General features: G+C 50.2%; 1 protein-coding gene across 22 annotated transcripts; it reads left to right on the top strand.

Moving 5' to 3' along the window:
• The first annotated feature begins 161 nt into the window (after positions 1–161).
• DENND2C (DENN domain containing 2C) lies at positions 162–25,171 on the top strand. Of its 22 annotated transcripts, none has more exons than XR_015279080.1 (21): positions 197–256; positions 1,906–2,388; positions 6,557–7,479; positions 8,958–9,106; positions 9,647–9,759; positions 10,121–10,288; positions 12,913–13,009; positions 13,706–13,750; positions 15,358–15,539; positions 17,882–17,991; positions 18,437–18,506; positions 18,844–18,921; positions 19,680–19,820; positions 20,468–20,616; positions 21,004–21,181; positions 21,508–21,549; positions 22,494–22,510; positions 22,853–22,958; positions 23,750–23,989; positions 24,289–24,375; positions 24,958–25,171. XR_015279080.1 is itself a non-coding variant. In XM_086862191.1 (20 exons), the coding sequence occupies exons 3-20, from the start codon at positions 6,692–6,694 to the stop codon at positions 24,987–24,989; spliced, it is 2,775 nt and encodes a 924-aa protein (XP_086718317.1). In that variant the 5' UTR covers positions 183–256; positions 1,906–2,388; positions 6,557–6,691; the 3' UTR covers positions 24,990–25,171. The 22 variants fall into 22 exon arrangements, 17 of the variants coding, with proteins under 17 accessions (XP_086718316.1, XP_086718315.1, XP_086718317.1 ...); XR_015279082.1 differs by having other exon boundaries at positions 212–256; positions 2,197–2,388; XM_086862191.1 differs by lacking the exon at positions 22,494–22,510 and having other exon boundaries at positions 183–256.

Below are 25,171 nucleotides of genomic sequence, written 5' to 3'. Positions count from 1 at the left end.
GCCAATGGACTGTGGCTCCGTGAGCGTCCTGCGGGAGCGGGCCGAGGCCACCGAGAAACGGGACGGGGCGCGGCGGGGCGGGGCCTCTTCCTGAGTGACGGTCGCGTTAACCAATGAAAAGCGGCTTCTGGCTCTCCGGGGCGGGGAGAAGGCGGGATCACAGTTTGAGTGATGGCCACAGCAGCCAATGAGAGGTGGTTCCGTGCGCGCCGGGAGCGTCCTGCGGGAGCGGGGTCGGGAACGGGCCGAGGCCGCGGTGAGACGGGGCGGGGGACGGTGGGACCGGGCAGAGGCTGCTCCGGAAAGGCAAGCGGGTGGCACGGGGGTTTAGAGCTTCCCGCAGGCGCGGCCGGGATCGGGGCTGCGGGCCCCGAGGGGTCCCTGTGTCCCGGCTGCGGGCAGGCGGGCAGCGGCCGGTGCAGCATCTTCCCCGAGTCTGACGGGCCGGAGGAAGCAGGTGTCTGCTCCAGCCGCCCGGGAGGAGACCCAGCTCGCAAGGGGAGCCGGGGTTGGGGTGGGTTCGTCTCTCCTTCTCGTCCGGATGCCTGCAGGGAGGGCGCCGGGCGGAGGCAGCCGGGGGTGTCCGGTGGTGGGCACAGCCGCACACACGGGAGGGCCCCGCTGAGCTCGTGGAACGCTTCTCCCGCTGAGGGCGATGGAGCCTGGGCTGCCCAGGGCTGCTGCAGTGTCTCCCGCCGGGATATCCAAAAGCCTTCCTGCTGTAGGTGCCCCTGTCTGAGCTGAGCAGGTCACACCGCCAGAGGGTCTCTGCCACCCTCGCCACTCTGAGTCTATCCAGAGTTTTACTCACTGCTGGACTCTGGTGCTTTAGGTCTCACTGGATATTTGGGCTTTGTTATGCGTGGGGCCGAGTGGTTACAGGGCTCCTTGGGCATGCTGGAGCAGTCTCTGCTTGCCTTCCCCAGTTCACTGCATACACACACCCTCTGTTCCAGTGACCGTGGCTGGACACGGCCTAGCTGAGAGGGTACCTGGCTGTGACAGAGCCCAGACACTCCTCTTTTTAGTCCAGGAGCAATTCCTCCTGGCAGCCGGGACTGGTAGCAGCGAGGGATGGAAGGAAAGCAGAAGAGAAGTTACAGGAAAACCAGCCCCTGAAAATGTGTATTTGAGCACTGGTGGCTGGAGGGTCTGAGTGACCTAGTGCTGTCCATTCATACTTGGCAAATTTTTATCTCAGTCTTCCGCTTGTAATAATACAATATGGATATGACTCAGTGGGCAGCTCTGGAACACATTATCTGAATGGTGTCTGAGAGGTTTTCTGTTGATGCCTTGGTCTGCATGCTTTGAACTTCCTGGGGCAGCTGCCTCCGTGCTGCTGAGACATTCCCAAAGGAATGAGTGGCTGATTGTGGCCCCACACAGCCTGTCTGGGGTGGCTCGTGTAAAGCCACACAGGCTTTGTGACTTTCCTTTGGAATCTCACTTCTGATGGTGGCACCAAGGAACTGCTCCAGGATAAGTTGTGTTTGATTTTTAACTCCATGCCCAGCCTGTGTCTCAGTTCTTGTGTGCAGCTGCAGCATTCCTGGGGCTGGCAGCCAGCCCGGGGTGTAGGGGCTGAGTCAACTGCTGTTGTCAGTATTGCTACCCTGGGCATTCAGATGCTGTGAGTCAGGTTAAAAAGCCATGACTTTAAAAATAGTACACTGTGGGTTTCTGTCCATGTGCCCACTGGTGTAGCAGCCTTCAGGTCTTACATGTTGGAAGTGCTCTGGTTTGTGGTTTTTTGATATCTTGAGGAAAAACTTGCTTTCAAGAAGTTGAATTTCATTACTTTAGAAAAAGGCAGTCAGTAGAAAAGTTTTAGACTGGCAGAGGCCAGACCCAACCTCCTTTTGCTGTGTAATTTGGATTTTCTGTGTAATTTTCTGTGTCCAGGGGCTGTGGCCATGGATCTAATGAGGCAGAACTGCTCCTCAGCAGGAGATACAGCAGCATGGAAGGAGTTAATACCTCGTGGTTAGAGTAGCTTTGTATTGAGATGGAAATGACTAAGCACACTGCATTCCTGAAGAGTTACAGATTTTGATTTAAAATCTGCTTGTTTGGTACTGCCCATGTCTTTGAGGCATCAGCATGGCAGAATTGTTCAGAGGAGCTTTAGGGTTGTTCTGGAGAGGAACAGAATGGGAATAGCTGAGAGTTCTGGAAGAGGTCCTTTCCCTGCAGGAATGAGCTGCCAGCTTCCCTAAGCTGCAGAAGACCAGAAACTGCTTTTTATTTGGCTACTGACACAGGAGGCTTGGCGACAAGGACTCTGGGGTGGTTTAGGACTGCACAGCTTTCACAAAAGGACTGAGATTGCCTCAGAGCTGCACGGGCTGGTCCAGGCGGTGTTTGTGCTCCCAGGAGCAGGACAAGGTAAGGTGTCAGTGCCTCTGCTGCAGGGTGCTCTGGGTGCTGGGGGTTCCAGCAGCATGGCTGGTGGGGGCCGTGACCTCAGCACTAGACAGGGATTTATTCTGGAACACCACTGGCAGCTTTCTCTCCTTGGGAATGTGGTTTCAGGAAATGGAATTGTCTCAAGGCTTTGCATGGAAAATGGGTTGTGTTCTCTCTGGTTTTCAGAGCTGGGAAAAGGGTCCAGGCTACCTGTCATGTGCTGTGAATGTGACTTATTCTTCTGCTTTGGAAGCTTCCAAACAGTGTGGATCAGAGAGCAGTCTTTTGGCAGAAATGGATGATGCTTTGCCTAGAAATTATTTTTCCCCAAACTGCTGCTTCCAGTGAAATGATTCAGTATTCTTAACTACACTGATCTCCTCTAAATCCTGATGCAGTAAGGATGATAAATTTGGCCCCTCTGGAAATACTGGGAAGCACACTGGAGCCACTGAAGGAATTTGGAAAGGGAGGTCAGGATGAAAGCAGTCACAAGTCTGGTTATTCTGTGACAGGAATGATTTGTATAGTGTTTGATGCAAGTGCTGGCTGCCTGACCCAGGTGGTCTCTGCCAGCTCGTTGTCCCTGAACTGTGTTTTAGCATGTCCTGGACTACATTTAAGGATTACTTAACTTGGATCACACCACCCCACTGTGCTCTTTCTTCACCAAAGATCAGTCTCTACCCTTTCCTGGGCTCACGTGATGAGCTGAGATTAAACACCTGGCTCTTGATAGCAAGCCTGGGCAGGTGAAAAGCTGCATTCCTCTCCTCCTTGGATTGGTATTTTGGAAGAGACAGTCCAGGGAGCAGCACTGAGCAGGGATAACTTTAAGCTTGTGCTTGGTTGTCTGTGGATCCCATTTCTGCATGTCCAAGGCCAGGTTGGACAGGGCTTGGAGCAACATGGGACAGTGGAAGGTGTCCCTGCCCATGGTAGGGGGTGGAAGGAGATGAGCTTTAAGGTCCAACCTAAACCATTCTGGGATGCTGGAATTCCATGTGCTGGCCAAGGCTTAGCTTCTCCTCCACGTTTCTCAGCTCCTGGCTGTGCCTTACCATGGGAACAGGGTCTGGGGCAGTGGGACAGGGCAGGAGCATTAGGCCTTGGTTTCAACCATGGCTTGAGATGAGGAAGCAGAAATGGATCTGGCTGGCTGGCTGAGGAAGCTGCAGCACAGGCAGTTTTTGTTGCAGCCTTCCCAATGTGAGCTGTGGCAGGAAGGATGTGGGGCAGGCTGGCAGCCGGCAGAGCTGCCCAGCTTGGACACAGCAAGGATGGACCCAGCAGGAAAACTGTGCAGGGCTACTCAGTGTGCAGTCATTTGTCCTCATGGATGGTGTTGGATGTCAGGAAAAGGTTCTTCTTCCCCCTGTGGGTGCTGGGACACTGAACAGGCTCCCCAGGGAATGTGCACAGCCCCAAGGCTGCCAGAGCTCCAGGAGAGTCCTGTGCAGGGCCAGGAGTTGGACCGGATGATCCTTGTGGTTCCTTTCTGAGCATATTCCATGGTTCTTTGTGGATGTTTTGCCAGGCTGCTCCTAGAGGAGCTCACAGCTGGAGTGTTTGGAGGAGAAAGCAGCCAGTGCTGTTGGGAATGAAAGCAGCTGTGGGCATGGACTGTGTGTGCTGTGGGAGTGCTGGACTTGCTCAGCGCTGTGGATAAAACCTTGCTCCACACTGCGGGGTGCTTTGGCTTCCTCTCCCTGTGCCAGTCCTGCATCCATCAGTACTGTGTTTGAGGTCCTGGCAGGCACTGGAGGATCCTGGTGTGAAGCTGGGCTGCTGAGGAGGCTGTTTGAGCCCTGTCCTGCCCTGGCTGTCCCCAGCAGAGCCTGTCCTTTGCCAGCTGGGTCCTGGGGAGTGTCCTGGAGCGCTGGAACAGCAGTTCAGTGGCACAGCAGAGGGAAAGCTGCTTTCCTGTCTGCTAATCAGGGCTGGGCAGACACACATCAAGGAAGGATGGTTCTGCTCTGGCTCAGGATGTTTTGGCAACAATGCCTATTTATAGGAGAGGGCAGGGGCCCTTTGCTGGTGCAGGAAGAGGGTCTCCAGCAGCTATGGAAGCACTGAGGACAGGCTGGAATGCTGATGAGGGACAGAGAGCTGATGATGGAGCAAATATCCCCAGCTCAGGGCTTACCCAGATTGTCCAAGTTTATCCCATTCACGGCTGAGTGGGAGAGTTACTAGCAGCTGTCTGGGACAATGGGCTGAGCAATTCCAGCCTGCAGGAACCCACACTGTGGAGACAGGAAGCTGCTTCCCACAGCAACAGTGCTGCTTTGGCAGAGGGGGAAGAATGCAGCAGAGCCAAGGCTATTGCCACGTATGCCCAAACCATCCCTGAACAGCCTGGGAGCCCTGGGATGTCCTTGACCAGTGAGCTTTCTCACTAGTGCTGTCATGCACTAGATCTGCCAAGGCCAGTGCTTTGCTTTTAATTGCACTGCAGATGCCTCTGCCAAGCAGATCAGCAGCTCCAGGGATAGCCCTGAGGTGTGGAATTTGAGGTGTGGCACCAGCAATGGGCAGGGTGCGGGTCTGCTGTGGTGTGGGCGCTCCACACCCAGCCTGGAGAGTGGGACATGACCCCTTGCCAGGCAGGTTTAAGCTCCTCTGTCTCCCAGCTTGGTTTGCTGCCCATCCCTGGCTCTGCCCACTCTGCCAAGCTGTGGTGACTCAGTGCTCGCCGGGTGTGGTGGCTCTGGCTGTGGAGGACACATGCCCAGGGTGGCAGTGGCAGCTGCCAGGCTCTGTCAGCTGGAGCCCAAGCACAGCTTAGTGTGATGCTGGCCCCTGGTCCCACCTGGAGCAGGTCTGGCTGCTTTCTGCAGGGATCCTCTGCTTTTGTGCATGTGTGGAATTCTGCTGTGTCCCTGCCTTTTGCAGGAAGACTTCTTGGTGCCAGGGCAATGTTACCAGAGCCAGTGTGGCCCCTGAGCTGAGCACTTGTCTCTACTGCAAATGGAGATTGTTAAATACAGCTGGAGGGTTGGAATTTCTGAAATGGGATAATTGCCCAGAGAAAGGGAGGAACAGGGCTTGTTAGAGCCTATGAGCTGCTGTCTTCTGTCGAAGATGAATTTTCACCTGTGCTGGCATATCTGGGAGTATTGGGGATGCCCTGTGAGCTACAGAGAGAGCCAAAGAGCTCCAAGGCTCAGGATTCCATATGTGAAATGTCTGTACTGAGGCCATGCTGAACCTGCAGTTGCTGGATCTGTACAGCCGCCCTAGTTCTCCCTGATGGTTTCACCTGCATTCCTTGCTGGATTATCTGGAGGATGTGTGCTGCATCCCCTGGATCACATGTGTGGGAAGTCTCAAAGGGCACAGCTCCTGTTTGTGCAGGCTCTGCCTGGGTAGGAGAAGCCAGAGTGTTTCTTTAGCATTCCTTCTCTGCTGATCTAAACATGGCACAATTTTTCACTTGAAGATGAGAACTCACCTGTTTCTTCTGCCTTTTGAAACTCCCCTGGCTGCAAGCCACAGGCTGGGCACCACTGCCCTCCCATCTCTTGGATGGCAAATTTAGGTCAGGTGTTGACAAACAGAACACCAGACAGGTTTTCACTTGTGTTGTGGAGCAAGAGAGCATTTCTGGGAGGAGGATGCATTGCCAGAGTCGGGCTCTTTCCCAGCCACCACAGCTCTTCTCGTCCTGTGAAGCAGCAGCTCCTCTCTCGAGAAGCAGATGTGGTTCCTTCTAGAGCTGCCCTGGTGCCTCCTGTCCTGCTATGTCTCTGCTGAGTAGGGAGCTCAGGTGCCACAGGGATTTGTCTGATCTCTGAGTATCAGGAGGAGCTGCACTCCTGCAGAAGGGCTGGCTGAGATCCATGCTGCTGTGTTCCTCTGCCATTAAATAATTTCCTTGAGTCTGGATGCTTGGGATCCCCCAGGGTATTTTGTGCCTGCTGTATTTGTTTTTTAAGCCGGTGAAGCCTCGGCTCCCTCTTGCTTGCCCTCCCAGATGTGTGCACAAACAGCCCGTGTGGGGAGCAAGCTCTGGAAGCCTTTCCTGAGCAGGTGATGGATGTGATTTGGGGAGGAATGTTCTGCAGCAGTTGCCAGGGAGCAGCTGGGGGTTTGGGGTGGGGAGCACTGCTGTGGTGCAGCTGACAGCTCTTGTTTTTGCCCGCAGGTCAGAGCAGCTAGCCCGGACTCGGTGACAGCGCCGGGCACTTCCGAGTGTGGTGCCAGCTTTGATGTGTTCAAGACACGGGAGGATGTAGCCAGGGCCAGACATGGACTGTTTGTGAGCACTCTGGCCCCTGCCATGCACCCCACGGCGGCTGGGGACAGCAGCTTCTCCCGCGCGGCTGTGCAGACCCTGTCCCGCAGCCACTGCCGCAACATCAAGCAGAAGATCTCCCAGTGGGAGGGCAGGACACGGGGCTGCCCCAGCAAGGAGAAGCAGCAGCCAAAGGACTTTGGAGTAAAGTATGATCCCAGCTGCAATGCACTACCCAAAGTGAAGCCAGAATGCACAGGGAATGGCAGAAAGGCTGGGTCCAAAGATCCAAAGAGCCTGGGGCTGGATTTTAGGGAAGATGCACGGAGCTGCTGGCAGATTGAGGACTGCAGTGGCCCAGCTTCTCGAGCCAAGCAGAAAGGAGAGGGGCAAACAGGATTCCTGTCCCTGGGGGTGGCACTGCCCCCAGGGAACTTCTATACCTCACAAGCTCTGTGGAGGAAAGCAGATCCCCTCCTGCCTGGCAGAGCCCCTCCTGTTTCCTCGGACCTCCAGAGGAAGCGAGGCAGCTCTGGCTGCATGGAAAGAGAGCTGCAAATCAAAGGAGTGGACACTTTCTGCGGGGCAGAGAGAAGCTTGAGAAACATTTACTCTGAGGTTGAGGGGCAAGAGGAGGAGCCAGCTCCTGATCCACCACCCAAACCCCGCAGGACTTTCTGCTACCTGGCAGAGAAGGGTGCTGGTGCTTGTAGAGATGCAAGTGCCAGTAGGGAAGCCGTCCTGCAAAAGCAGAGTGGAAGTGACTTGGTGTCATCCTCCAACAGCCCTGAGAAGAAAATAGCCAGCAGGAGGATCAGAGGGAGAGCCCAGAGGTACATAATTCATCTCTCATGTCTGAAACATTTCCTTAAATCACATTCTAGATGGGTTTGAGCAGCTTGCTTGGCATGATATCCTTATGGAGGTGCTGCTAGTGATGGTGCCTCTTTTCATGGGGAAAGGATGTTCCTGGGTGAAATGTTCCTGCTTTTCTGCTGACAGTCTTGCAAAGAAGGCTCCAGGTTCCAAACAGAAGTCAGCCCACACCTTAGAACAGAGTGGAGTGACAAGATGCTGGCCCCAGGGAGAGACCTGCCTGCTCCCTGCCTGCTGCTTGCCCTCAGCTGCAAGCTTTCTCTTGGGGCACTGTGGCTGCTGCGTGTTTGGCTTTCCTGGGAGAGAAGGATTCTCTTGTTGCTTAAGGCTGGAGGCTGTGTGTACTGCTGTTGTAGTAGGTGTGGCTGGTTCTCCCTCTTTCCCATACCCTTCTGAGGTGGCTTGATGCAAATCCTGCTCCCAGGTGAGCTGCCTGTGCTAGACTGGTGTGCACAGTACCAGCAGAGATGTGGCTTGAGGTTCTGAAACCTTCCACTGTGGCAAAGTGTGCAGCAGCAACTCACATTTTATGATGATGATGGGCTAAATCCCTGCCAGCTCCTCTGTGACCTCAGTGCCTTAATTTCAAAACAGTGGCTAAGTGGATGGAAATGGCAACCCACAAATGCATGAACACCCTGAGCATGAGTAGGAGAGGCCAGTAGGAAGCAGTGCCCTGGTACTGAGCTGCTGCAAGTCTGCAAAACATAGTTTGGGTTCTTGCTTCTGGCAGGATGGATCTGGCCATGCCTGCTTGGAATGTGCTTGGGCATGGAGCCTCCTGCTCCCTTTCTTACTTAACAAATTTCACAGATAAAGTGAGCAGGACTCGCTTGGTGTGCTGGCTTTGATTTGGATAATTTTCTTCTTGGCATCTTGTGTGATGCTGAGTTTTGGAGTTGTGATAAAAATATTGGTAACATTGTGCTCACACTCACACAGAGCTGGGAGGGGACACAGAGGGGACAGGTGACCCCAGGGATGTTCCAGACCCTGTGGTGTTCTGCTCAGCAGTAAGAATTGGGGAAGAAGCAGAAAGAGGGGGACATCTGGAGTTTGTGTTCCCAAGTCACTGTTGCGCATTACAGAGCCCCTGGACATGGCTGAACACCTGCCTGCCAAGGGAAATAGAGAATTAATCCCTTGTTTTGCTTTCCTTGCTTGTGCAGCTTTTGCTTTACCTTCCAAACTGTCTTTATCTCTACCCATGCATGTGTTTTCTCTCTCTTACCCTCTGATTCCCTCCCCCATCCCACGGGGTGGGAGTGAGGGGCTGAGCTGCTGCCTGGGGTTAGACCTCAACCCTTGGAAATGCGAGTCCAGAGTGGAGCACCCGTGTGCTGGATGGTCCCAAGGAGGGCCACACTTGTGTGTGGACTGCAGACAGCAACTCAAGCAGGTGCCTTTAGAAGAAGTTACACTGGTTTTCCTCTAGGAAATCTTTTGAGTTTGAGGACATCCAGGGCTTCCGCAAGCGGCCGGCAGCCAGCGGCTCCCACAGACCTCGGGAAGAGACAAATGGCACTGCAGGATCCAGGCTGGTCTACACTCAGTCTGAAGACAACATCTACGAGGACATTATCTGTATGTGTCTGTGCTTCTGGGGGTGCCCTCACTGTGTTTAAGGGTGGCAGTTGTGCTGGGGAGGGAGCAGTGAAGGTGAGGGTGCATTCAGGCCCTTCCCAGCTCTTTTAAGGGATTTTTAAGGTCTTCCCCATCTGGGGTTCTTTGTTGGTGTTGACGTGCACATGAACAGCCTGATTTTGGATGTCATGGGAGGTCACTAGAGTTGGCCTGTGTTAAACTGATTTCTTTATTAGCTCTTGGATTGCTTTGCTTGAGCGTTGCACAGAGATCAGTGTGAACACTGCCAAAATGATCTGCTTTGCAGTAGAGCTGCTTGCTCTGCAGGGGAAAAAGTGTTTTGTTCTGCTGAGTCCACGTACAGTTTGCCAAGTTGATGGCAGTGGGTTAGGATGTCACAGGAACCTCATCCAACTCTAAACAGGTCTCTCAGACCCTGTTAAAGCTTGGCAGACAGCTGCACACTCTCCCCACTTATATCCCTGGCAAAAAATACAGGGCTTTATCTCCTTTCATAAACCCCTCCAATGCTTTTTTCAGGTCCTACAAAAGAAGATCCTTATGAAGATATCAGAGCACTGCCCTTGCCCCTGTGGAAGGTCCCATCTGTCTGGAAGCTGCCCCCTCCCCGGAGCATTAGCAGGGCTCCCAAGGTAGGGTGGGGGGATTAAAGGGTTAGGTGTTTGCAGAATCATTCTCACAAGGGTCCTCGTTTGTGCTCACCCCCAGCCTCACATTCCACACTGCAAGTCATTGGTTTTCCTTATTGTTTTATTGCTTGTTATTAATGTAAATAATGTATAATGTAAATAATGAACAGCCATGGCAGCTGGTTAACCTGCTAAGGAGCAAAAGATTAGGAGCAAGAGAGATTTGGTGAGATGCTTGGGTGGGAAGGTGGGATGGAGAGCTCAGTAGAGCAGATTTACCAGCTGTAATCTGACTCCTCTGCCTGTGACCTTGGTCCAAAGCTTTATCTCACACTTCACTGTCTCTTCTGCTTCTGTTTTCCAGCCTCCCCCAAAACCTTCCTTCCTCAGTCGCAAGTCGCTGGAGCTGAAGCCCTCCCAGACAAGTTTCCAAGGGAAGATGGGGAAGGAGACCTCCCTGCCTGTCACTCTGTCTGAGTGGAAGCTGTTCCGAGCAGTGGAGGCTGCTAGCAGGAGAAAGAACCTGCCCTGGGTAAGATTCAAGTGTGAAGCTTCACTTCTTGCCTGGCATTTCAAGCTCTTGCAGCTTTGCAAGTGCTTTGTAAGTGGCCACAGAGCTGTGGGCCAGGCAGGTGATTGCTGCTACAGCCATTCCCTCTCCAAGTGGCAGAGCTGCTGTTTGGGGATCTGGGTGCCAGTCCTAGCTGGGACAGTGGTGTTTTTGTTGGCCAAGAGTTGGCAGACAAATTGCTCAGTGTTGACCTAGAGGTCAGGGCTGTGTGTGAACACAAGCCCTTCCTTGTGCTTGGTCACCTAAGCTTTGTTCCCAGTGTTTCCATGGAGTGTGATGGTGCTGGGTTTATGCTCTTGGACAGCTACAGGGGCAGCTCTGTAACACTGTGTGGATGTGTCCCCTGCTCCCAATGACTTTCCAGACTGGTTCTGGTGTTCCACTGCAGGCCCTGAGCTCTGGGATAGTTGTGGTGCCCTTGGTTACTTGGAATGTTGGCCTGGAATTCTGGCCTGGCATCAGGAATTGCTGTTCGATAGTTTAAAGGTGCAGAGGAACTCTCAGGGCTAAGAGCATTTCACAAAGCCTCCTGTCCCTTCTGGCCTCTCCCTCCTGCCTGGCTGCAAAGACAATTATGCTGCTGAGGCCTGAGGGGTGAGGAAGGCTTTTAATCCACCTCCACACAGAGGACTATTCTGACCCTCCTTTGGTGCCTTGGGAAGGTTTCTCGTGTTGGTTACCAGCTCACACCCCTCAGGGATAAAAGGCACCACGTGCTGTAGAAGGGCAGCTGCAGTGCACTGTGGTGGCACTTTGAGCATGGGACTCAAATTCCAGTTGTGGTAGTAGCAAAGACTTATTTTTGCTGTGGTAAAATCATTTCACTTCAGCGGATCTTTATTTCATCTGAAAATCACGTGTATTTGCTCAGATTGCACAAGACTATGAGGTAGAGTTGGACAGCTGCAAAGGACTTTTCAAACCTTTTAAAGTGCTTTGGAGTATCAAGTAACTTCTGTCTGTGTTTTTAAACAAACCTTAGGTCTGGAAAATCAGGAAGGAGATGGCAAGATTATAAAAATGCTTTGATGGAGAGTATCTCTCATTTGGAGAGGGAAAATAAAATGTTCTCCAAAAGCAAACCTATTCCAAAAATCTGGTAACAATTTGCATGCAGGAAGAGCACTTTACTCCCTTTGCTCATGAGGAATTGAGCCAAGATTGCTTGAGAGGTTGAGTAAAGGACTGGGGTCTAAAAAGACAAAACCTTTTGCCTAAGAAACACATGGCTGCCTTAAACACACCCAGGGTGGTGACTCAGCTGCACAAAAATCAGGACAGAAATGAAGATCTTCTAGCTAAGGCTGGATAAAAAGGGAAAGAAGGCAGGTTTGGCAGGAGGAGCACTGCTCTCTGCTGTGGGCTGTTTGTTCCCTGCAGCCTCCTCGTGCTGGGAGGGCTGTCTGAGCCAAAAATGGGGAGAAATCGATTGGAAATGGAGAGCCTAAGCCTGGTTTGCTGATGTGGGGATTAAACACTTGAGCTGAACAAACAAGTTCTCTTTAATATATTTCTTTTTATGCTGTATTTGTGATGACAAATGGCTGGGCCCCACCCTCCTGTGTTTGGTTTAATGAATTCTTGAGGCAGGAATGAACTTGACCTGCTCCCTGCATTTAGGGTAAATCCCTCTTCACGTGAAGTGAAAGCTGCCTTTGATGTGGGGAGTCAGGAGCCCCTGGGACACTGGAAGGTGAGGAGAAAGCACAGAGCAGACTGTGCCAGGGACACAGAAAGTGTCAGGACTTTGGCTTTAAGGCTGTTGTGACCAGTGGAAGGAAGATTGCCAGCAGCAATGCAGAGTGTCAAAATGCTGACCCTTCTTTCATGTCTGTGGCTTAGTCTCCACTGGGCTGTGCTTTTTCCCAGCTTTTTTCTTCCAGTGGACCAGTGTGGTCCTGCAGCACAGACCCATTGTTCTGTCTTCATTTCAAAATCACAGAATGGTTTGGGTGGAAAGGCCCTTAAATTCCACCATGGGCAGGGACACCTTCCACTAGAGCAGGTTACTCCTTTGGTGAGTACATCATCCTTTTGTTCCAGCAAACACCTGGGACAGGGCCTGTGCTTACAGCAGCCTCATTTGTCCTAAGGAGACTTGAGCTGATACCCAACTACAGCAGCAAACTCCAAAAACCAACCCCCAAGCTACAGTGACAGAGCTCTGCTTTTTCTGGGCTTGGAAGGAGTTGGGATGCTGTGGAGCATATTCTGAGTCCTCTGTGCTGGAGGGTTTGTAAGATGTTCTTTCAAGTGCCTTTGCATAGAAAATGGAGATCTGATGCTAGACAGTTTGTCACTTCTATTTGGGAAGGCAAGTGTGACAATTTCCAGAATTGTTCAGTACAGTCTGGTGTCAGCTTTAAGCTGTGCTGACAGGGATCCCTCTCCTGCAGCAGAAATCTGTGCTCATTCTTTATCCAGTGAGCTGGGTTAGAAGGACTCCAGCCTCTGAGCCAGGGATCCTGCAGGATTTGTGTAGCTTTCCCCAGGTCCTGGATGGTGGCTACTGGGCTGCCCTCCTGTTGGCACCTGGACCCTTCTCTGGACTCCCCATTAACTTCTGCTTCTGCTTTGGATTTCAGCTGGTGCTAAAAATACAGGAGATCTTTGATTCCAAGCGGGGAAAGAAGAAGGTGAAGCTGCTCAGTCCTTCCGGGAGAGAAGCAGCTCCAGTGAAAGGTATTGGGGTCTCCAGCACCACTGTCTGTGCTCTAAACACCTTGAGTGTCACAATTCCTCTGTGCCTGGCCTGGTACCACCACCTCATGCTGACACAACAGTGACTCATGGCTGGAATTGAACTTTCAGCTCAAGGAACACTTGCCTAACCCAAATTTAACAGTCACAAGTGGAGGATTCTGAGCCTGGAGAGCTGGGCTACTGGTTAAAAGTGCTGGTTTTTTTTTTTAAAAAAAAGCAGATTAAAGCAAAAATTCCTCAGAAAACCACTTGGCATCAGAACCACTTCTGACTACTGCACTCGTTGTCTATGTGCTTTGTTCTGATTGTGTAGCCACAGTAGGGTCTTTTTAGTTACTCTGTTCAGCAGCTCGGTTCAGTTTTATAGCAGCTCCAACCAGCCAGCTGGTTTGTGTTCTTTGCCTGTGTTCAGTTGACCTGCAGGTCATTCACTGGCAGCACTGGCTTGATATCAGCTCTGCTTTTTGAAATTTGCTGTAATGTGATGTAATGACATTTTTGAAATCTGTTGTAGCACATTTTTCAGTTGCCCTTGGCTGATGCTTTGGGCAGGATTGGTGGGCAGCCCTAAGGGATGTTGATCTGATGAGTCTCAGGTTCTCTCTCTTTCCCAACTTTGGGTGTTGCCCATCTTCCTTCTGCGTGGCTAACTAGTGAAAACTATGTGTGTTTCAGGTGAAACCAGTGGGAATGAAAGCGATACGGAAAATCAGCCCAAAAGTGAGTGAATCACAGGGGCTGGTTCTCTCCCCACAGCACCCTTGGCTGAGGCCCTGGTGGGATGAGCCTGCTGACGTGTGGGGATCTGCTGAGACAGGGACAGGGAGCCTCTCAGAGGCCACATGGCCAAGCCTGTTGTCTGTTACTGTGACAAGCCAACCTCTGTTTCTGCCCTTTCCCCTGAGCCCTTGAGGTTTAATGCCATTAATCTGCCAGTCACCAGAAGCAGATTCATTTCTGGGCTGGTAGTGTGGCTTGTGGCAGGTTGTTCCTGATCACCTCTGCTGCTGCTGCTTGAGGTTATTCCACTCCTGTTTCCTTCCATGTAATGCTGTGCAGTGTCCTTTCCTCTGGGGAGAATTTGCCTGGGTATTTGTCAGTTTCCAATGTCCTGAGTTTGATCATAGACCCAAACTCCAGACCTGAAACACCTACTTGGTTTTAGCTGGTTTTAGCTTCCATGTGTAGACAGATTAAACACAAAGATCTAACACAGGGTTCCCAGAGCAGCTGTAGCTGCCTCTGGATCCCTGGAAGTGCCCAAGGCCAGATGGGTGGGGCTTGGAGCACCCTGGGCTAGTGGAAGGTGTCCCTGTCCATGGCAGGGGTGGCACTGGGTGGGCTTTAAGGTCCCTTCAACCCAAACCTTTCAGGGATTCTATGAACTATTTTAGGTGTTTCATTTACTTGGAGGGAAACATTCAAAAGGCTTTAACTTGGAATGAAAAGTGAAGTTCCATTTCTTTATGTTAAGGAGAGTAGTGGAGAGTGAAGAATCTCAACAGAAATTGAGTCACTGCCTGCTGGAAGAGTTGTTTGAGAGTGTCTAGAATGTGTCACGGTGCCTGGGCCACAGGAATTCCTGACATCAGAGGGCTGTGCCTGTGCTTGTGAGCCTTTGCTGACTGTCAGGAGAGCCCAGCCTGAGGGTGTCTTGGCCAGGGAGCTGCCTCTGAGTGCCCAGTGGTGTTTGGAGGTGGCTCTCCGAGTCCTGGCAGCTCCTGACCTGGTGCAGCTGGGCTTCATTCCCTGGTACCCTGTAGTGTCACTCTGAGATATGTAAGAACATCAGGGCAGCAGGAGAAATTTCAGTATCTGTCAGGGAGGATTTACAGAGCTGCTGCCAGGTCAGTGTTCCCTGTCTGAATCACAGAATCCTGGAATTGTTTAGGTTGGGAAAGACCTCTAAGGTCATCGAGTCCAGTCATCAACCCAGCACCACCACCATGCTCACCACTAAACCACATCCTCAAGTGCCACATCCACACATTTTTTAAACACCTCCAGGGATGGTGACTCCACCACTGCCCTGGAGAGCCTTCTCCAATGCTTAACAACCATTCCAGTGAAGAAATTGTCCCTAATGTCCAATCTAAACCTCCTCCAGTGGAATCTGAGGTTATTTCCTCTTCTCCTGTCACTTGTTCCCTTGGGGAAGATCCACTCTGTGCATGAGGAGCTGACACAGGCACGCCATATCCCATGGAGGTGGCGAATACACCCATCCCTTTTCCCTCTCTGATGGCAATGCTGAATCCTCTTCTGTGCCCTGTAGGTGTGTGGCAGTGCCAGCCACAGGCTGGTTTGGAATTTATTCCTCTCCCCAGGTCACCACAGGTGCCCAAGGCACTCGGCCTCCAAGAGGAACCCGCACTACCAGACCTTGGAGAGGGATCTCATCGAGCTCCAGGAGCAGCGGCTGTTTGAGCTCTTCGTGGTGGTGTCCCTGCACAAGAAGGCATCTGAGGTCACCTACACACCACACATCATCCAGCAGTTCCCCAGCAAGGTAGGAGCTGTGTGGAAATCTGCCCAGGGAACTGCTCAGCTATGTGTTTCCCCTCCTAAGCTACACTGGTCAAGATCTGGGCTTGGAATGTGAAGCACCTTGCTCTGTTACACACCTAGTGTGTAGTGTCAGGAGGTTCTTTGCTATAATTTCTAATGTCCCCTGCCTCTCTGCCACCACTGTCCTCCCTGCAGCAGCCAGGGAGACAGGGGAGATAGATTAGCTTATCAAAGAAGAACCTAAAAACGAGGCTTCTTCCCTTGCTGAGATGGCAGTTACAGCTTTATTTCTTGGGAACCTACGGAGTGAGGTCGCAGGAGGGAAAGAGGAAGAGGTATCGATAAGCACTCCTTTTTGAAGACAAGGGGAAAGGGGTGGAGGGAATTCACACAACCAATAAAGGGAACTGGGGAGAACAAGATAAGGGAAAGAAACTTACAATTCTACATTTTCAGGGGTTCATTTTTTGGGTCATACCATTTTTCCTAACTGCATTACAACAGTTCTTGAATATGTGTCTTGGTAATGACTTTATTGATGTTTTTGAACTAGGAAGGCTCCTACTTAATTCAAATTTCATGAAGCCGTGAGGTATTTGATAACAGCTGAAGGAGAGGAAGGAGAGTTCTGTCCCAAAGCTGGCAGGAACGTTGTCCTGGCAGTCTGTCCTTTGTAAACAAGGAGTGAAGCACTGATGGTGCACAGGAACTGGAATCCCAGGGCTTTTGTGCTTATTTATACTGTTTTGAAAAATAAAATGGCAAAGCTGTTTGTACAAGCCCCCAAAACCAGGAGAGCTGTGGAAGTTGAAGGGCTGTAGCTAAACCAAGCCCTATGAAATAAGCTGTTCAGCCCAAATGGGTGACAAAAACAGTGTGTGACTGAGTTATAGCTCAGTGTCCTAAGCTGGGAAGCTGAGATGGAGCTTTGGTTTTTCTGTGGTACCAGATTGAGAAGAATATTCAGTTGTCACTGTCTGGGCTTATACCTGCTGCCTTCCACTGAAAACAGATCCAGGAATTCTGGCTGTGCCATCAGGAGAAAGCCAGGGATTATTGAGGAATCTGCATGTCATCCACATAGAGGAGATGTCAGATCCATTCAGGGAGGTTGTGTGGGACCCCAGCAGGTCCCACAGTGTCCCAGTTCCTGCTGCCTAAAGAATTTGTGTACAAATAACTACAGTGTTTTAAGTGTGTAAATACTTTGGGTTCACAAGATGGATAAGGAACTACAGCCAGAAGGAGTGCACAGTGTTAATTTAGTGGGTAAAACTGATTACTCAGAAATAATATCTGCTGAAAGTGCAAACTTTAGGGTGTTGGGAGGAAGAAAGGAATGCAGTAGATTTGGCTTTTCCCTGGTGCAGCCTCCCAATCTGTCCATTGCCTTTGGGAAGGGCACTGCAGGGCTCCCCTTCCGCTCTTTACTGGCTTTTATAAAGGCACTGACACAAAAAAATATTTTCTCAATATTTATTTATTCTCTGCTCAAAGAAGTGTTTTGGTGAGTGACTTTAGATGGGACAGTGTGTCAGATTGGGTGTCTCCCTTCTAATATTAGCTTTGCTTCCAAGTAATCTGCTGTCACCCTCTGCTTTGGGCTGTGTGCCTAGGGACATCTAAGCTTTTGTACAACTGTTACTCCATGAAAATGCTGTTCTGTTTTCCTAACACTTAGTGCTGTCACAGCTTGGGACACTGGAATAGCCTGGATGTGCTGAGTGCCTAAAATCAACTTTACGCAATAAACTTTCCACTTCTTGGGGGCATTTCCTACTTAAATGTGTAAAATTTCCTTACATTTCTTACAGAGTCTCTTATCTGAACATCTTTTTTTTTGCCCTTTCTGGGCAGCTTTGAGCATGGAAAGTGTTTTGGAGTCCTTGAGGGATTTGATTTCAACCCACATGTAGTGTGGCTGGAACATGTGGTTCAGGGACAGTTTTGCACTTCAGTTATGAGTGATTTGCACATCAAAAGCTGAACACATTCCTGTTCCTATTAGTGTTTTCAAATCTCCCAGGGGTAGAACCAAGGCAGGCTGACCCAGCCATCATTTGCGGGGTCATTTCTACATTCATTTTCCAATAAACATAGCCATGCTTGTAGACCCTTACTCTACCCTTACAAAGCTGGGTCATCAACAAAGGTGCAATCAGCAGGAAAAATGCAAGAGGGAACTGGGAATCTGCTAACAGTCAGAACATGTTCTTCTGTACCTGTGCATTAGCTATGTAATGGATCAGCCTTTGAAAGTGTCAGGAAGATGCTTTCTGTATTTTAAATGCTGCAGCTGTGCACCAACTTCAGTGACTTCACATGCATCTGTTACCCCTCCAGCCTGAACATCCTTTCAGACCATCAAAGGATACTGAAGAGAGGCTAAAGGTCATTCCCAAATTCTGCTTTCCAGATCCCAAAGACTGGTTCCCGTCATCAGACCTTAAAAGGTAAAGACTTGGTTTTGAAACTTGGGGCTGAGACAGGCAATGCTGAAAGCTTTGGAGTGTGCCTGAGGAGCTGCAGCCAGAGCAGCGGGGAAGGGGAAAGGATCCAGGAAATCCCTGTGGTAGGAGGGAAGGTGAGGTATGGAGCTGGGGTAGAGGGCTGCTGCTGCCTTTCCTGTAAGAAGGAAGAATTTGTCCAAGGCCAGCTCCTGGGGCTGGAAGTGCTTCTGCTGCTCCTTGGCTGAGTGGGGAAGCAGCTGGGAAGGAGGAGAGATGGAAAAGCTCATGAGGTGCAAGTTTTTATCCTGAACAGATCCAAAAGTCCTTGTAACGATTGTAATCGTGCCTTGGCCCTTGTCAGCATGACCAGAAGGACTTTTTGTGCTTTGTCAGTCTCTCCCCTGAGCTCTGTGGTGAATTTAACCCCAGCTCTGCTTTGGTTCCCCAGTGAAACCTTTTCCTTCGTGCTGACGGGGGAGGACGGCAGCCGCTGGTTCGGGTACTGCAGGAAACTCCTGGTGAGCATCTCTGGGAGGGCTGGGGGTACAGAGAGCACTATCTGGGCACTGTCAGGACATGACTCAGGGCTGCTTTCCCACGTGGGTTACTCATCTTGTGCTGCTGTGGTGGTGGCAGCCCTTGGGATGCAGAGAGAAGGGTCATGATGTTGCCCAGAAACAGTGAAATGGGCTCTGGGCATGAACCAGCTCCTGGAACTGGGTGTTCCTTGAGAGTCTTCATAGTCATAAGTGTAGGGGAGGCTGCAGCAGAGGAATTCTGCAGATCAGCTGCAGTGTGGGTCCTGGGTTGTTCTTGCCCCCCTGTTCTCAGCAGAGCTGTTGCTTTGCCTTTCAGCCAGAAGGGAAAGGGAAACGCCTGCCTGAGGTGTACTGCATCGTGAGCCGCCTGGGCTGCTTCAACCTCTTCTCTAAGGTGAGCTGGCACAGCCTGTTCCTTGAGCCCTGACAGCCTGCAGGCTTTTCAGAGTAACTGGATGCTTCTGTCAGGCTTAGCGATTGCAGCTCATCCCAGGAGAGTGGTGCTTCCTCTCTGTCGTTGCTTTGAGCAGGAAATAATATACTGGTGCTGAGCCTTGTCAGCCAATACACAAGTCCTTCAGCAATTACTGCAAGGAAGGGCCTTCTGATACCTGGTGTTACTGAGGATGCCCCTTCATCCTTTTCTTCTGTGACTTGGAAATGGAAAATCAGTTTGGGACGGGGTTGGATCTCCCCTGGTTTTTTGTAGCACCGTGAGGAGGGGAGATAAAGAGGTAAAGATTGGAAAAAGCTGCTGCACATAAAGGGCAGTTATTGCAGAAGAGTACAAGGACAAGCTTTGACGAAAGAGGGTTCTGATTGTTGGAGCAGAGTTTCTAGAACAGCATTTCAGGGAGGTTTCTTGGTGAGGGGGATGGAGTGTTGCTCCTCTTAACTCCTCTAAATAAAGAGAATTGGATTATTACATACAAGACATTTCCTTCCAGTAGCAGGAGACTGGAGAGTTTTGCTCACAGAAAGCTGTGCCTGTTTGATTGTTCAGATATTTGAGATGAATTTCACAGGGGTCCCAAACGAGGTGGGAGAGGGCTGTGGGTCTGTGCTGGAGCCTTCTCAGTGAGAATGCTCTGGTGGGCTCTCCCCTCTTGTCAGCAGCGGCAGTGACCCAAGGCCACGTGTGTTTCCCTGCAGATCCTGGATGAGGTGGAGAAGAGGCGGGAGATGTCCCCAGCCCTGGTGCATCCCTTCATGCGCAGCGTGATGGAGGCCCCATTCCCTGCCCCGGGACGCACCATCACCGTCAGGAGCTTCCTGCCAGGAGCAGGAGATGAGGTAACGCAGGTCAGGGTGAGCTGCCTGTTCTCTCTAGGGTCTCTGGAGCACAGAGGCTCTTTGCAAACTGTACAGTGCTGCCTGGAAATGATTAGTCTGAAGAAAACATCCTGGAGTTGGAAGGGAGGCTGTCCCAGAACAGTGTTTGCTGTGGAATCATCTACTGTGGAAGTGATTCCTTGCTTCTTAGTGAAGAGCTTCAGGAGCACTCTTTTGTGCTGCCCCATGCCAGCTGTCTGAGATTCTGTGTAGAATCATGGATTCAGAGAATATCCTGAACTGGAAGGGACCCATAAGGATCATTGAGTCCAACCCCTGGCCCTGCACAGACACCACAACAGACCTGCCCTGTGCATCCCTGGAGCAGTGTCCAAAGGCTCCTGGAGCTCTGGCAGCCTCAGGGCTGTGCCCATTCCCTGGGGAGTCTGGGCAGTGGCCAGCACCTTCTGGGGGAGAAAACTTTTCCTGAGATCCAACCTAAATTCCCCTGGCCCAGCTCCAGCCCTTCCTGGATCCTGTCCCTGGTCCTGCCCCTCAGGAGGAGGCTGCAGCCTGTGGTGAGCTCTGACCTCAGGCCCCGTGCTGCAGGATGAGGGTCCCTGCTCTGGGCTGTTCCTCCAGCTCTCCCTGTGGCTGTGTCCTCTCAGGTGATGGAGCTGTGCCGCCCCTTGGACTCCCGGCTGGAACACGTTGACTTTGAGTGCCTCTTGCAGTGTCTGAGTGTCTCCCACACCATCCGGGTCTTTGCCTCACTCCTGCTGGAAAGGAGGGTCATCTTTGTGGCTGACAACTTAAGGTAAGAGATGAGTCTGAGTGGTTCTTTCTGAGGAATGCTATCACTGGATATTATTGTTTCTTTTGCCTTTGGACCTGTCCCATGTCCAAGCTTGTCTAGTTTTGGAAAAATTAGTTCCATTTGAAAACCTTCTGCACTCCTGACACAGCAGTGTGCATGCCTAGAATTTGGAGTATGCTATTTACACAAGAGGAGATAAGGGAATGTTTCCTTTTTGCCTCTTTATCTGGGGTTGATGGTGGTTTTAGCTCCCCATAACTGAGTTCAGAAGTGGCTGAATGGGGCCTCTGCTGATGCAGAGACTGTACACAAGTGACACCTGCTCTGAGCATTTCCAGCCTGAAGGAGACACTGACCACCCTCCCTGTGCTTCTCCCACCTCTCCAGCACTCTGTCTAAATGTGGGCATGCTGCAGTGGCAACACTTTATCCCTTCACCTGGCAGCACACCTACATCCCTGTCCTGCCAGCTTCCATGATCGACATCGTGTGCTCTCCGACCCCATTCCTCATTGGCATCCTCTCCTGCTCCCTGCCACAGCTCCAGGACCTGCCCATAGAAGAGGTGAGGATATCTGAGACACAGACAGTGTCAGTGGGATGAGGTTGACCTGTCTGGAATAATATCTAGATTCTGTCTGAGTATAAACTCTCAAACTTCTCTGAGCCACTTGGTGAATTTGCCAGATAAATGTCAGGATGTTCCAGCATTATCAAAAATAAATAATAGTCACTGTTCTCAGAGAGAGGCTGCATTTATGCAGAACTTGTGCTTTGTGTATGACAGCCCTATTTAAAAAACATCCCACATTTAAAAAACAAAAACGTCATTTATTTTCTATACAGTAACATACCTGGTTATGAGTCAGTGTGTTTTCTATATCTCCCCAGGTTCTGATTGTTGATCTTTGTGCTGATAAGTTCTTGCAAGAGGTGAGTGAAATAACAGTACCAGTAACTCACGGGTTTATACCAGGAAAAGGCATTGATGAAAGAAACTAATAAATCAGGAGAAGCTGGTGTTCATATGGAGACTCTAGTGCCTGAAGAAATACCTTGTAATCCTTTGGAACTGACAGAGAAGGGAACAGGCTTACAAATCTTTGCTGCAAGGTTGAGGTTGCACAAGGTGGAGAGCTCTGCAAAGCTCTCTGCTTGTCTGAGCTGAGTTTACAAACTATTACTTGGTTTCTTAGGTGAAGGGTGTTGCACTGTATTAGGAACAGTGATAGTGATGACACAGACTCTCAAGCTTAGTTGCCAAAGAGAGCATGTTTTATTCTTCCAGATCCTATTTCATAGACAGTTCTGAAAAGGTCTGAAAGGGTTAAACTTTCATTTGCCATCAAACCAACACATCACCATCCTTGGACAGTTGGGAACAACACCCCTCAGGCATTTCTTGCAAGTAAACAAAAAGGAGACAAACAACACCTGCAAAGGTTATTTTCCTTCTCCAAGGACTGTTTGAGTTCTTCCTCACAATTTCTCAGGCCCTCAGGCTAGTGTGAGAAGGTTCTGTGACTTAGTTTCACGCAGGCACTGTGCTACCTGCCTGATCTCCCACATTCAGCATCCACAGAGGGGGATCCCTAAGATTCTCTGCTGCTTTCTGTCTGTCTCTCCCTGTTCTATACAACACTTTCTCCTCTCTCATCCAGCTGGGGGGTGTTTGTTGGTTTGGGTTGTTGTTTTTCCCAGGAGTGACAGTTTAGGGCACAAATTATCACAGTACACTTGGGGTTCTCCGCTGAACTTCCGCAAAAGTACTTCTGCATCCCCAGACAAGTAGCTATAAAAATACTGGGGATTTTGTTACTAGTTCAAGATATTTTCTTCTCCTTTTCCTTGCCTCACTGTTCTGTTTTGCATTGCAGCCTGCAACTGGAGAAAGGTATTAAAGGATTGGGGGATTTTTTAAACCGTATTATTGAGACCCTTTATTATTTCCTCAACAGACTTTGATTGTTTTTGTTGTTTTACTGGTGAAATAAGCCTGAATCTGTGTGGTGGCCAGATGTGCTTGTGACTCTAATAAAATGTACTTGGGGCATGGTGAGCAAATGTGTTTAATTTCTGTGGCTGCAAGATAAATATATTGTCCCCCTTAAGATAAATCACAGAATAACTTCCCTCTAACTGCTTTAGGCATGTTATGAATATTTCTAATCTACCCCTTGGTTCTCCTGCTGATGGGAGTAACACAAAAGTCCTTCCTTGGCTGTCCTGTCTGTAGGTATCAGATGAGGATGAGATCCTGCCCCATAAACTCCAGGCTGCACTTGTACAAATCCTGGAAGAACGGAGTGAAATCCTGTCACATGGGCAGAGTGACACACAAGGTACTTTCTGTGAAAAAGTTTCTATGGAAAAGTGTTATGCCATTAGTAGATCTCTACCATGGAGTTGATAAAAATGAGAAAATTGAAATAAAAGCTAAGAAGTGGCATTTTAGCTGTTTCCCTGTGATCTTGCTGAGAACATCTTGTGAATGTGTGCTGACAGTTCCTCTTTTCACAATTTATGTGTGCAGAACTGTAGTTTCCTTTGGGCCAACAGCATCAGTTCCTGCGCTTTGAATTTTATGATATTTTTCCAAGTGGCAGAGACAATGTTTTTCTCAGAGAATGTAGAAAATTTCTGTATTTTAGAGGGTAATCTGGCCGATCATTTTCAAAGTTGAACTGTTTTATACGTGATTCATCAGATAAGGAAGTGTGAGAAACTTAAAAAGCCCTGAGTGGCTTGAGAAAATGGCACCAGCAAATGATATAATTCCATAAAAACAAAGTTTGTTTTCCAGAGAGTTTGTCTTCTGTAGTTTGCCTAATTCTTGAAGAGAATTAAACTTAGCCTGTTATGAGCTGGCAGCTCATTACACACCAGATGTTTGACAGGGAAAATGAAATTACGGATGTTTTAAATTCTGGGAAAGCTTTAGAATCAAACGTGTCCCAAATGCAGCAGAAGTTGACATTGGGAAATTGAATATTTGAGCTGAGACTTCTTTGATACCAATCACCTGGAAGTTCCTAGTCTGAGACAGCCAGTACAAAAAGTGACTGAGCTCTCTAAAAAAGCCACTCCTCCTTTAGGAGAGGAATGACCCAAGTGACAAATGTCCTCCCTACAGGTGACATGACCCTGAACTCCCTGGTCTCGGAGGCTTTTGTGCAGTTCTTCGTGGAGATTGTGGGGCACTACTCCCTGCACATGAGCGTGACGGAGAAGGGGGAGCGTGTGTTCCAGCGGGAGCCCTTCCGCAAATCCCACGGCTCCCGCACCGTGCGCCACTTCCTGCACTGCTTCATGGAGACCCAGATGTTTGCAGGCTTCATCCAGGACCGGGAGCTCAGCAAGAACCTGGTCAAAGGTAGATGTGGCATCACCTTCCTGTTTCACGTGTGCTTCACAGACTCCCTTTTGAAGCATGATGCCATCTGCCTCTGCTGTTGGAATTGTGGAACAGCCCTTCTAATTACTCAAAAGAATTGCGTTGATAAAGCAAAGAACTTCTGCATCTGTCTCCTTTCTCCTTGATCCTGCAGCTTGCACACACACATGCAGGATTTCCTTTTGTAGCCTTGTTAATCATGATGTCACATGCTAAAAGATAGAGTAGCTCATTTGGTGATTGATTTTTAATTTTTTAATTTTTTTTTTTCTCTTTAGGCCTTTTTGAGGTTCGTGCCTTGGAGTATTTGGAGAGTATTCCAGAGACGGAACGAACTGGAATGAACAAAATCCTTCGCAGTCTTGGTAAAGGAAGACCCCTTACTTTTGTTCATTCATTTTGTTCATTGTTAATTTTTTTTTAAATTAATTGTAGATATTGAATAATTAATTTGTTACAAAGGAGAGGAAGGCTCCTTCTTTGCCTTCTGCACCTGTATTCCCTTGTTTACATTTACTGCTTCAAGGGATATTGAACACCGTCTAAGATTTTTCTTTTATTTTTAAGCTTTTGTATCTTTAGATAAAGTTGGTGGGAGCTGCTGCTCTGAGTATTTGTTCCTTAACTTTGGTCCTGGCTGAGGAATTGCCCAGGGGCCAGAAGTTGTGTCTGCTGGCAGAGGTGGCCATGTGTGGCTCTTCACCTCAGCCTGATGAGTCCTGGAGTGTCTCCAGCTCACAGAATCCCACAGGGTCCCATTCCCTGCAATGATTTGGGGGGAAATGGACCAGTTCTGGTTCTCCCACCATCCCAGACTGCTCCAAGCCGTGTCCAGCCCGGCCTTGGACACTCCCAGGGATGCAGAGGCAGCCACAGCTGCTCTGGGCACCCTGTGCCAGGGTCTCCCTCCCTCGCCTAAAGCTCCAAATGCTGTTTTCTCTCTGCAGGCAGTAAAATGAAATTCCTCCAGAAGAAGTGACCGGGCGCTGCTGCGGGACAGCGGCGGGAGGGGAACCCCGGGCCGGGCCGGGTTGAGCTGTGCCCTGGGAGGGCCGGGCCAGGCCGGGGGCTCCGCGTGTGCTGCGGTAACAACCAGCGCGGATCGATAACAGCTCACGGATCGATAACAGCTCATGGATCAATAACATCGATCCAACCCTT

Source organism: Cyanistes caeruleus, chromosome 24, assembly GCF_971803275.1.
Source record: "Cyanistes caeruleus chromosome 24, bCyaCae1.hap1.1, whole genome shotgun sequence".
Classification (NCBI taxonomy): Eukaryota; Metazoa; Chordata; class Aves; order Passeriformes; family Paridae; genus Cyanistes; species Cyanistes caeruleus.
The sequence above is the reverse complement of the archived record's forward strand: the minus strand, read 5'-3'. Positions and strand labels throughout refer to the sequence as shown.